This window comes from Perca fluviatilis, chromosome 1, assembly GCF_010015445.1.
Source record: "Perca fluviatilis chromosome 1, GENO_Pfluv_1.0, whole genome shotgun sequence".
Classification (NCBI taxonomy): Eukaryota; Metazoa; Chordata; class Actinopteri; order Perciformes; family Percidae; genus Perca; species Perca fluviatilis.
The window spans coordinates 12,947,562-12,960,389 of record NC_053112.1 but is presented as its reverse complement, the minus strand read 5'-3'; the positions used below and the strand labels follow the sequence as shown (position 1 = coordinate 12,960,389).

Genomic DNA, 12,828 nt, shown 5'->3' with positions numbered 1-12,828 from the left:
TAATCAGTTTGAGTCATTTTCTTATGAAAAAAAGTCAAACGTCTCTGATTCCAGCTTTTTATAATGTGAATATTTTCTAGTTTCTCCACTCCTCTATGATATTAAACTGAATATCTTTCAGTTGTTGACAGAACAAGACATTTGAGGACGGCATGTTGAAACACTGAGCGACATTTTTCACCAAAATCAAGATTAATCAAGAAAATAATCAACAGATTAATCGACAATGAAAATACTCATTAGTTGCAGCCCTAACTGCAAGTTTAACTTATTTGTGTTGAGAGAACAACCTTAATATTCACAGATAAGCCATCATAGAGGCTTTTTCATACAAACAGCAGTACTGCTCCTCCTCCACGCAGTTGCTAGTAGCCAAGGAGGAAATGGAGTATTAAAAAACATGACGGACTCTTCAGAATAAGCCTGTCACTTAGTACACTCATACTATTTTAACACTAATTCTAAATTCTAGTGATAGTTGTGACAGAAGATGCAGGTTAGATAGTTTATAAATACACAAATGACACTCTGAAAGCAGAACCTTTTTGTTAACTTGGATTATTTACTCTATTAACATCACTGCATTGTCAATCCCTGCTTTCTTATTGAGGGAGAATCTAGAGTATAGTCGGCAGGGCTACTGTAATCTCCAGTTTCACAGCGTTGACAGTGATTTTGCTGTGTCGGGACTTTGCCGCTGACTGATTGCAGAACACTTTTTTTTTTTTTTTTACGCCATCCTTTCTGCCTTGTCACTGTGTAACCTTCACCTTAAAATTTACACTCATTCTGCTCTGCTTCATGCATACGTAGAGGAACAGACTGGGTTTTTCGTGACAGCTGGCTGAATTTTCCCCCTGTGGCTGGAGGAACTGAAACCCATCTGAACATCCAACACATCTGCTACATGACAACAATAATTACTGTTGTGGCCCTTTTTAGAGATTTGATAACACTTTAGCATCAATTTTGTGTGAACTTATTTTTACAATTCTGTTCAAGTCACAAGGGTATAGTGGCAGCATATTTTAGGCGCATGCTGCAGCATAATAATGGGAAGTTGAGCACTGAAAACGCTGCGTTGCAACACTCGTTCTCCAGTGAGGGAGATATCCGCTGTGTGAAGGGTAACTCCTACTCTCTAAATATGTAGTCAAATTGGGAGTGGAGAGAGGGCTTTATTAGAATTAGAAAAAGTTTGGGGTACTTTGTAAAGCATAATGAGAAGGAGTGTCTTGATAATGTTTTTTTGGCCCCTATCCGAGGCCTTTAGCTGATATCTGACCCACTGAAATAATATCTGAAGCCCTTAAATTTGGCACAGTTTATTTCTATAAGCTTCTTTATGGGAATACCGAAAGTCCGGGTTCAAAACTAACTTTATAAGCTTAAATTATTGATCCATGACATCATATACTTCAGAGTTGTGGAAGCAACAGTACACTTGGCTTTGCTAATAAGAAAGAGGGAGTAGAGATAACGAAGTTATAGGCATCAAAGATCAGCAGCTCCAAGTATTTCTGCCAAACTCTCTGTCTGAACTCGGAGTCAGTTGCACTGAAATGCCCCCAAATAGTTTTTTTCACATTCACACATTCTCATTTTCACTTGGATAATGCGGAGTGCTCACACTTTGGGAGAGCAGCGCTTCAACACTAACTGTTGATGTGATTAAAAACACAGTGGAGCACAGTTACGAAAGGATCGGAACTTTTTCTTTTTAGCTGATACCAAAAAAGATGTGCCCTGATTGGCCCTGATCCTTAGGATCTGTCTCTTATAAGGAGTGTAAAGTCCCAGGAAGACAAAATGTTGGCATCTTTAGAAACATCCTACTATTAAACTGAACTTGAAAATGAACCTAATGTACTTTTCTTCCCCAAAAAGGTCCTAAAAGCATTTTGAGATTTAGATATATGCTCTAAAAGTGTCACGTTCTCAGGCTAAATAATCAAATAAAAACCTGTGCATTGTCATCATAGTGCCACTCAGGAGTATATCCTACAAGGTCAGTTTAAAACCAAAAGACTGTAATAGTATAGTATAATCCAGTGATTGATATTCAAAATAGTCAGAAAAGAGCAGATGGCTAGAAGGACAGATAATTCCCCTGGGGAAAAATAAAAAAGATAAACTGTGAGGAAAAACAGAAATGCTGAAGGTTAAGGGTTTGGGAGAGATGAAAGAGAAATATATTTGCAATTCGGGGTCCACTCCCAGGTATCTGCCAAAGCACCTAACTAACTAAAGTTTAGAACCATACGCCTATAGTTCATAACAATAGATTGCACAAGATATACAGTATGGGTGGTGGCTATGATGGTGGTGTTTGATTTTGGAAGAGGATTAAACATCAGTGTTTCATTGAAATCTCTGTAAACGTCTGCCATGGTGGCCCTTTCCTCCACTATCATCATATTTACCTGAGCACAGAATATAACCAGAACCAAAATATTGCTTCATTTAAATGTGAATGGTAACACGGGGGCCCCGGGTACAAACTACAACACCGAAAAATATTTACCAAAATTATGATGAATATGCTTACTTTTTTAAAGTAAGTGCTGTAGTACAACTAGCAGGAGACAAGTTATAATAGAGGTAACTTTGGAGACACTACCTTATTTAATCATTTAATTAATAAATATTTTTGTTGTATTTCTTTTCGGTGTTGTAGTTTGTAGACGGTCCCTAAGCACTCGTCTTACTGCCGTCTCACCGCCGGCTGCTCGTACAGACCATAGACTGTTAATATTAATATTAACAGTCAATGGTAGAGACCAAAGTTATTTCTCTAGGTCGGAGGACGGATCGTTTTTATGAAAATGAGTTTGTAGCTCGTTGTTAACTTTACTACGTTAGGAAAGACGCCTTGTTTGTGATTTAATAACATCCCGGAAGTTCGAATCTGTGAATATCTTTCTAACTTTGCGCACGTTTATAAAACCGAGGGAGCAGATTTTTATTCTCTGCGCACGGTTTAGTTTTTTTTTCTCAGCTGACCCCAGCGGGGCTCCGTAGATCAGAAATGTATTTTGGCCCCAAACCGTTTAGTGCTCTATAAACCGACAGAAGTATTTTGAAATCAATTCTTTTGAGGGACAAAGATGGCGCTCTTTCACAACACTCAAAGACACTTCATGGAGTTTTTAAAAAGAAATCCACATACTAAAAAATCCACACACACGTTAATCAAACAAATCCAACAAAAAGCTCTAAAAAGGTGAGTTTTGACATTGATGATTTGACAGATGGACAGATTGGTGCAGTCTTGGATGTGTTTGGGGACAGAGTTGCAGGGGGTCGGGGGGAGGGCAGCTATAGAAAAGGCTCTGTCACCCCAGGTGTGGCGCTCGGTCCTGAGTGATGGAGACAAGAGGTTGGCATCAGAGGAGCGGAGGCTGTGGGAAACAGTGTGGCGGTGGAGCAGGTCTCGGAGAGAGGAGGGGGCCTGGTTGTGAGGAGAAGGATTTTGAATAGTATCCGTTGTGTCGTTGTGGTACAGGGAGCCAGTGGAGCCAGTTCTGGAGGACAGGGATGATGTGGTCACGGGCATGGCTGATTAGCACCTTTTTGTTCATCGATCGTAACTGTTGACTTATGACTCAAACTCTAGTCTCGGTCATGCTCATTCTCTAATGACTCTGCTTTCATGGCCTCTGTTGAGCTACAGGGACGCCTACACATTTAAGGATATGGCCATTTGTTGAATGAAGTGCAGCTTTGACTATTTTTGCTGAAGAAAAAGGTGATGTGGGTATCAATGGTGACTACTACCTGTAAAGCCCAAGAGTAGGTTGTAAGATGGTCTATATCAGCTACGTTTCATTTCCGGGATTGTTCAGGTGCTGCTGTAAATTCCGCTGGATGTCCCTCATTTCGGCCGGATGTTCGTTACCTTCCGCTTTCTTTGTGTTGGCGTTCTAAACTCCGGTGGATTTCTGAGGACTATGGTTAACTGCTCCTCAGATCTCTGCAGGGTAAATCCAGACAGCTAGCTAGACTATCTGTCCAATCTGAGTTTTCTGTCACAACACGACTAAAACAACGTTTAAACATACACACGTTCCAACAAAACAAGTTCCTTCCTGAGGCTATTTTGCAGCGGCACCGTTGCTCCGTCTGGTGCTGAGCGCCGCCCAAGACGATTGTGTTTGGTTTAAATAAAAGCCAATAAACCAGAGCCATCCCATCCCGGAATGCTGTGCGGACTAGCCAGATCCGCGCTGTGGAGGAAGGTCTGGCAATGTAAGACTAGTTGTAAGATGACAAGGGGCGATTTAGAACAAGAGAGAAAGAGAAAAGGAATACACCCAACAGAGCATGTCTGGTAATTTCATAACCTAAGTTACCGGGAAGTCATAGGCTCGTGCAAGTGATCTGTTGTACAGTTGTAGACGTGAAAGAAGAGAAAGATGGGGAATGACATGCAGCAAAGGGCCGCAGGTCGGAACCGACTCCACAGCCGCTGCGTCGAGGACTGAGCCTCTGTATATGGGCGCGCGCTCTACCAGGTGAACTACCCAGGCGCCCTATATAGTGGATTTTTGAATAGAATCAAAAATACTTATACTTACTTATATTATGATATAAGATGCTGTGTGCTGAGGTAGCAAGATGGCTTCAAAGCTAATGGTTTCCTTTTTAAGTCTGCACAGCATGTCATCTTTAAATTAAGATAAAATTTATGACAGTGTATACAAGATTGTATCTTCAGAACCTATACTCAGGCCTCAGTCATTGGCTGCAGTGTGCCTGTGTTTGTCCTCTTGTCCTCATCTGCTCCTTCGCTCCAGTTTTATTCTGCAGCTCATTATTTTCCCATAAGTCTCTCTGTCTGGGAGCCGCCGTCAGTGTCTGTATTGATTATCAGGGGCTGGAAACCAACATCTGCACCAATAAAGGCCTGAGGGCTTTGAATATGTGGCTCGGACCATCGATTTAAGAGAGATGAGAACCGAGATGTGTGTTTGTGTGCGCATAGATGTCTAAATTACTGATAGATGGTGAATCGAGTTACGCTGCTTTACAAAGTAATCCCACTTAAGTTGCATACAGATTTATTTCTGTTCCAACTCAAATGGCTTTAGTTTAGCTATTGACTTGTGCACAGTGAACAAGATTACATTTGGTGTCAATGTCACGTTAACTGCATGTGCTATATACAGCATCGGTGCAGTACTGTAGAAGCACAGTAATCTGATTACAACGCTACAACTACATCATACCATCTACGGCTTTAACAGTCACGTTGCCGATACAAAGAAAATATTGGCTGCGTTTTGAAATACTTTTACATTTACAGGATAACATCACGTTAGGAACCAGTGGATGTAGTACTGTATTCTCGAATAACATTATCAAAGTAACCCCATCTGTTTCATCTTCATGGTGCACCTGTGGTGTTGTCTTATGGCTGGAGCTCTGCCACAACGGCATCCAATCCAAAGCATTCAAAGCAGGCTTCTGCTGTTCTGTGATCTATTTGCTGTTTTCTCAGCGCCTCTCTGTCCTCCTCAAAGTGCCCTTCATGTTTACTGTATGTGTTGTGTGCCAAACAGGGGGTAAAGCTACAGATGATTCTTATTCTTGGCACTTGTTATAGCATGCTTAGAGGAGCTGTGCGTGTGTGCGTGTGTGTGTGTGTGTGTGTGTGCGTGCGTGCGTGCGTGCGTGTGTGTGTGTGTTCTTCAGCAGTTGTAGTCAAGGTATAAATGAAATTGCTTTCTGAGATTGTGAGCTGTTTGTCTATATCCTAACATATCTATCTATCTGCTGTACATTTTTGCAATAGACATCCTGCCCCAAAACACTAAAGAGAAGACAAGCACATACTACTTAGGGCTGGAAAAAGTACTTCACCACTTCTGCATGTTTTTTGGGTGTAAAAAAAGAAAAAGAAAAGAAGTACGTATTTTTATTTACAGTTCAAATTCTCCTAAAAAGATGCTAAAATTGATCATCAGTCAATGATAAGGCAGTAAAGCGCATGGCTCTTGGTAGTGAAAATGCTTTTAAGCATCACTGCAACATGTGCATGTCTGTTTATATACCTTTTTTGGTAGTTTATTCAAAGTAATCCCCTATAGATATATTGAGTACATTAAACTGTTTGATATCGTTCTGTGACAAGGCAACAATAATTAACACATACCCAAGCACCAAAGCCTTACTGAGAAATGTGTAATATACACACATATCTTTATAGACTTTAAGGCAGTGTCTCTCAATGTCACATTCTATATTGGGAAAGTCCTACTTTTCTACAAACTCTGATTTAGCATCTGCCACTGAGGAGTCTGTTGGATATGATTAGATCTGATGGGTTTAATTGCAGTGCCAGATCTCATCAGGATGGAAAGGGAATAAAAAAGACAGAGGAGAGAGAGGAGGGAGACAGAGGGATGGATGGGTGATGGGTAGGAGCAAATAGAATAATGGAGAAAGCACATAGGTCTGTTTGGTCAAATGGAAACACTTGTGATTAATGAGAAAGAATTCTCTTTTTGCTTTTCTTTAATAGAATAGAATTAGCTTTTTCCATTTTAATTTATTTTATTGTATGGCTAACAATTTCCAGTAAACAAAATGTAAATGATTGAAATCAATTTCAATCTCTTTCCATCATATTAATTGAAATGTATCAGCTTCTTTCTTGAAGTCAAACGAAATCTCCTCTCCTATTATCTTGTTTGAATGCAACATAGATATTATGATAGAAATAATACGATTCTACAATAGATTTAAGGTCAGAAGAGGATTGTTTTCAGCAAAGTATCAAGCAGATGGTGAAAGGTGATCAGATGAGTGAATGAATAAAAAGTAAGTGCGTAAATGAGTGAATGTGTGTCTGCCAGTGATGGAGTGAGTTATCGTGCTCAGGAGTGAATGAGAAGAGGGAAATTGAGAGAGGAGAGAGGGCTGAATATTGTGGCTGAGGGTCATTAAGACTGTGCTAAATTTGATTTAACAGCAGTGCTAGATGGCTTTGTATGAATTGTAGAGCGGCCTGATTTAGAGCATTAGGAGCCTGCGCTGTGCCTCATTATTATGGCTGGACTTGGTGTGATATTAGGGATGACGGGTAATATGTCCACGCTCTCAAGAAGGATACAATATGTTTTCTAGAGCAGAATCTGTCTAGTTTGTTATTGTAGAAATTTAACTATAAAAGAATTGACTCTTAGGGCCAGATGTACAGGTCAAGTATGCATACATACTCTCTTCATCAGATTTATAAATCCATATGAATGGTTCTGTTTTATACATCTCACTCAAGATCAAATTGCGTGCAGAGGCACAAGACTTAATCCGCTCCCACGGTCAGCCATAGCTGGTCATAGACGTGCCCTTAATCAACTGTTTGCTCCAACAGGATCTCAATTAAAGAAATGGCAAAAGGTACAATTTCATTGAATCACGCTGGTGAGGTCCTCTCAAAAAGGCCTAACATGCGCTAACATGGTCTTTGCATAATATACCAATTATACCACTTATAGTTTCAATATTCATTAAATCATCCAATATGTAGGCCTACGTGTAAACGCACTGGAAGCAAAACTGCATCTCAGTCATCATTGTCAAATTTCACACAAGAAATCAAGCTTGATCAGTCTTAAGTTTCTTAATAAATATAAGTTTATTGTCACAACTAACAAAAATGTCTTCAGGACTCGGGTATAAAAATCCACAAAACATCAGCCAATGAATGGAAATATTGAGAGCGTATTGATTAATCAAATTACGCATAATTTAGATGCTTGTGATGAAAGTTGTTTCACACCTCCTACTGCATTCACACCTCCTATTGCTGAGTAAAGGCTGTGTGTGCTGCCCATAGACTGTATAGCTGCCATATTTTAGCTAGCTTTGGCTTCCAATGCATATGCTTCACAATAAAGGAAAAAACTGAAAAGGACAGAAACAGGAACAATAACAAACACCAAAAGCAGAATAAATAAAACATTTATAAAAATTGTGCGTTTTTTTAACGGCTAACAAATGTACTGGATACACTTCCTTTCTCACAAAGAATTTGCAAAGCAGATTATTTTGAGGGGTAGGGGTAGGCGTAGGGGTGTATACGACAAAAACTCTGCAGGGTACAGTATCTTTAAATTTCTTGGTGTGTAGAATGCCAAACATCATATGCTGTCATTAAAATTTGACTTAGAGCCTAAACGAATAATATTGCACATTAGATTCAGTCTACCACCTCATTTTTTTATATCCCCTTGCACACTGAGCTGGCTTTGGTAAAACATCTGTTTGCCTGCGCTGAAGTATGTGTGAGGGTTGCACATTCTACAGGTTCATCTTCTTCCATAAATACCAGTTTACAGTATGTGTGCGCAATGATGTAGGCCTTGATCATACATCTAACCCCTGGTCATTTTATTCCTGCACGTTTTTTTTCCTTCATTGTGAACATATTTCTCTTTAGGAAAAGTCTTCATGGGCAACAAGAGGGAGATTGCAGAGAGCAGAATCCCTGAACTCAGCACGTACATGAAGGTAATCGCATTCAATTTCATGCACGGTGCAGTCTTTAATTTTGTACAAAGGAAAGAGTTGTTGGCATGCTTGGTATCTTCTGCAGCGTGCGGTGCAGAAGCCTACAACTTAGTGGGCTGAGCGATGCTGTAGGTGGATAAGCACTGACTTGGATATGTCAGCACTAGTTTGCCGATCGAGCTCAACATGTAGGCGTTGCTGCTCTCTTCTCTTTGCTCTGCCCTGTGCCCACATCACGTCTGACTGACTGTAGTTGCGGGACTTTTGACATGTTTCAGTGTTGCTCCATCGCTAAAAACACGATCAGGTTCTCTTTCTCCCACTCACTCACTTCTCTTTTCTGCTTTACTCTTTTTTTTATTTATTTTTTTTCCCGCAACCTACGTGGTTCTCATTTTGCCACACTCTCTCGCCTTCGCTCGCCTTGCACTTGTAATCTTTCCGCTTAATCTCCTCTCTCTCTTCATCCACTCCTTCCACCCTTGCTCGAATTTCCCCACCGCCCTACTTCTGCTTTCTCCTCTCCCATCTAACTCCCACTCCCCTGAGACCCCTCTTGTCTCCCCCGACCTATCCAACCATCCACACCAATTTCCTCCATCTCTCATCCATCTCCACCTGTCTTCCCCATCTTCCACCTCAAACACTGCCTCATTATCTTTTGTTTCAGGTCCTTTTTTTTTTTTACTTCATCCTTCCCTTTCCTTTCATGTTATCCAAACCCTTTACATGTCCCCCTTGCCTCATTCTCCCTCTCTCTCCTCTCTCCCAGAGGTTGCTGGGTCTGCCAACATGGTTGTTGCTCGACGAGGCTATCAGGATGTTTTTCTACCAGACGGACCTGGACTGCCAGCAACAACCACGAGCCCTCAGGCGTCTCCGCCCACCTACCCGCAAAGTGTAAGCCCCACTGCTCACAATGCTAGTACAAACCGAGTGACTGGTAGTAATGCTAAACTACTAGCTGAACCCCTTGAGGACCGACCAGATGTGACTAAATATGAAGAAGACATTATCTCCACTTCACTCCTGATCCATTTGCAGGGAAATACATGAATTGTATCGTTGTGTATATTTATTCATATGCCATTAAGCATTCAGACAAATAATCTCTAAACTAGAGCTGGGCGATATGGGAAAAAATCAAATATCCCGATATTTTTGACCAAATACATCAATGTCGATATTGCGGCGATATTGTAGGGTTGAGTGTTGGTGCTTTCATAATATATTTACACAATGAGAGTTTTGATAATGTATCACCAATAATGTGGATACAATGACTAAGTGTATTTAGGCAGCTACAACAGCCTGATAAGTTCAGGAAAGGACATCACCTTACTGTAATGCAGCCTTTAAAAACACTTGTCATATCATGATATTATGATATCCAAAATATCGATATAATATCGATATATTGCCCAGCCCTACTCTAAACTGTGCACAATGACAAATAAGATGCCACTCAACTTACTTACACTTCTGAACACCAACTCTCCCAAACTCCTGTAGTGCATTTGAGAGCCTTATTAACATTGTTTTTCCTTATCAGAGCTTCAGATAACTCCAATTATACAAAGTGTTTGAGGGTGCAAAGGTGCCAGCCTTGGTGGATCAGGTTTAAAACTGAAGCACCTGCAATTCATGATGAAGGGGGTTATTTGTTTGTACTTAAGGTGCTGGTTTGTGCCCTAAATTGATTTGCATAATTGTTTTCTGTGAATAAGAAATCTTGTAGGCTCCCAGTAAAAGCAACTGAAGCCCCGTAAAATGGGACCGTCTCTGAAATATCAGTCATTTTGGTCACCAAGATGGAAAAGTGTCTCTTTTTATTTTTTTTAAAGTTACCATAATTAGTATCAATCCAGTACCATTTTGGCTTTTTAAGAGCAGTTTTTCATCCTTGAAATAATGAATACAAATGAATGAAGTAAATTATGTTTAAAATGGAAGTAGTTGGAGCAGACGGGGTTCAGGTCTTGTTTTAATGTGGCGCATAAGTGAGATCAACAACTTACAAAAAGGAGGAAAAGGATGGGAGACTTTTCTCCAAAAGCATAAACCTTGAAATGCTTAAACTGTTGGATATTAATAATAAACTGATAATTTGAGCGTGTTAACATTTTAGTGTCGTTTTTTTCCCCAGGTAAGAAGAAAGGGGACAAACTAAAATGACACAAACGCACACAAATGACAGAAACACAGCCAAATGTATTCATCTCAACAAGTAAACCACCACATAACCAAATACATAAACCATCTGTTAACATAATTGGATTTAACGTCGGCCTCCTCTTCTAGAACTCGACCTTTTGTGATTTTTTTTTTTTTTTAATTTATTTTTTTATTAATAGACGCTAAGAGACAAAAGAGAAAACTTTGGCAGACTGACATCCATGCAATTTTCAGTAAACAGCTTTCCATCTACATGAGTGCCATTAGTTCTGTATATAGATTAACAGAGGTAATTTAGTCTGAAAATTCAGTTACACAGAAGAAACTGAATGGAAGCAAAACTGCTTCTGATATACCTTTTTTTTTTTTTAGTGCTATAGTCAAGTTGTGTGTGTGTGTACGCAGCATCTGATGTTTGAAGTATTAAAATAACCCAGTTTACATTAACGGGGATTAATGTTAGCGTTAGGATTGATCAAGTGCTGTAAAAAAGACATAAGTGTCTTTGAAACTTTGCTTGGACCCACTAATTGTTTAGAATTTACGGCAAGAAGACAAGGTTACGTGTGCGCTTAGTGCTTACAAAAGCATCTACTTTGTCCTGAACACGTTATCAGCGGTGACCGACGTATGAGCAGCACTGCGGAGTGGTGGCGATTAGCTAGCCAGTGAGCCATGAACACGTAGAGAGAGAGAGGGAATGAAAGCAAAGGACAGAAAAGCTCTGATTACAACACACACACACAGGGAGGGTGACTTCATTCTATACTCAGGATGACATTACTCCACTATATCTTTATGTAGCAAATAGTTGTTTGCTGCTATATTATTAGCTCTTCTGAATTTTGTATATAGCACCTTTTTCATAAGTAGCAGTTTGTCGTGTGTAAGTGGATCTATGTGACACAGCATCTAGTACTAGAACAGCGTGTTCCAATGTCATGGTAAAACCAGGATCAAAGTACAGAACCTTAAACTTCTAGCCCAGTAACTGGTGATACGTCTGTGCAACATGTCATGACATTTTTTATGTCAAATTAAAAACGAAGTTGTTCTCAGTTATGATGTCCCATTTAGCAATTACGTGCATCCTTAATTCCTCCCATCGTATCCTTGCATCTCTCCCTCACATCATAAACGGATACAGTTAACTGGTGAGAAAGCGAGAGAGAAAGAATGCATAAATTTGGGAAAACTCCACAGAGAGATATTACCTTTTTTATGGTGTACTTCCTCATTGATAACGGCTATTCAGGCTTCTGATTGGCACATATCCCTTGTTAGATTACACCAGCAGGTGATGTGGTAACGGGGGAATATCTCAACAGGAAATGATGCAAATGTAAACTCTCATAACTTCTTCTGCTCTTTCAACTGACCTGCCTTTATCTATATGGACATATGTATGTGTTTTAGACCATTACAAAGGAACTGTGACAATTCCTCTTCCAAATTAATTTTGTTGCATGGTTCCAAAACTTTACAGTGAACTCTATACTTTTTTTACAACTTTGGCAAGAGTTCCCATGCACCATTAAACTACTGGGTGTATTTTCTGGCTACGGTATATTTAGCTTCATTTTCATTTTCGATATTCTGTAAAAACTGATTTTAAAATTTGACATGACATTGGTCCAATTTCTTACATTTTGTGTTCTTGCATGAGAAAAATAACATTGATTAGAGTTCAGTATTCTTACACTTAAATGTAGTATCTCAGACACTACTGCACTTTTCATGAAATATTTGAGAATTATGTGTTTTTGCTCACATAATGCTGTTTTTGTTTTTGCTCTTGGGTATTTAAAGAAGACATTCCACAGCCAGGCTAGCAGCTCTGTAAGGCTGGACCTAGGAACAGTTGTGATTTGAGCTAAATGCTAACATCAGCATGCTAACATGCTCACAATGACGGTGCTAACATGGTGATGTTTAGCAGTTAAAATCTTAACCGTGTTCACCATCTTAGTTTTGCATGCTTACATTTGCTAATTAGCACTCAACGCATAAACCAAACTATTGATTGAACTATTGAAATGTTAAAGTGATGATGGCCCTAGATGAAAAGTCAGAGGAATCAGCGTAAATTATTTAAATGTATTCAGTGGGGGAAACATGAATGTCTGCACCAAACTACAT

At 39.7% G+C, this 12,828-nt stretch overlaps 2 protein-coding genes across 3 annotated transcripts in view; one reads left to right on the top strand and one right to left on the bottom strand.

Annotated features, from left to right (window-relative positions):
• Nucleotides 1-12,828, top strand: part of ncf4 (neutrophil cytosolic factor 4) — a 32,591-nt gene that overhangs the window by 2,333 nt on the left and 17,430 nt on the right. The window contains exons 4-5 of the mRNA XM_039805684.1: nucleotides 8,444-8,514; nucleotides 9,287-9,414. Coding sequence (XP_039661618.1) covers nucleotides 8,444-8,514; nucleotides 9,287-9,414 — 199 coding nt within the window. The remainder of the gene's footprint in view (nucleotides 1-8,443; nucleotides 8,515-9,286; nucleotides 9,415-12,828) is intronic.
• pvalb7 (parvalbumin 7) overlaps nucleotides 1-12,828 on the bottom strand; it is a 38,291-nt gene that overhangs the window by 17,155 nt on the left and 8,308 nt on the right. The gene's annotated exons all lie outside the window — the stretch shown is intronic.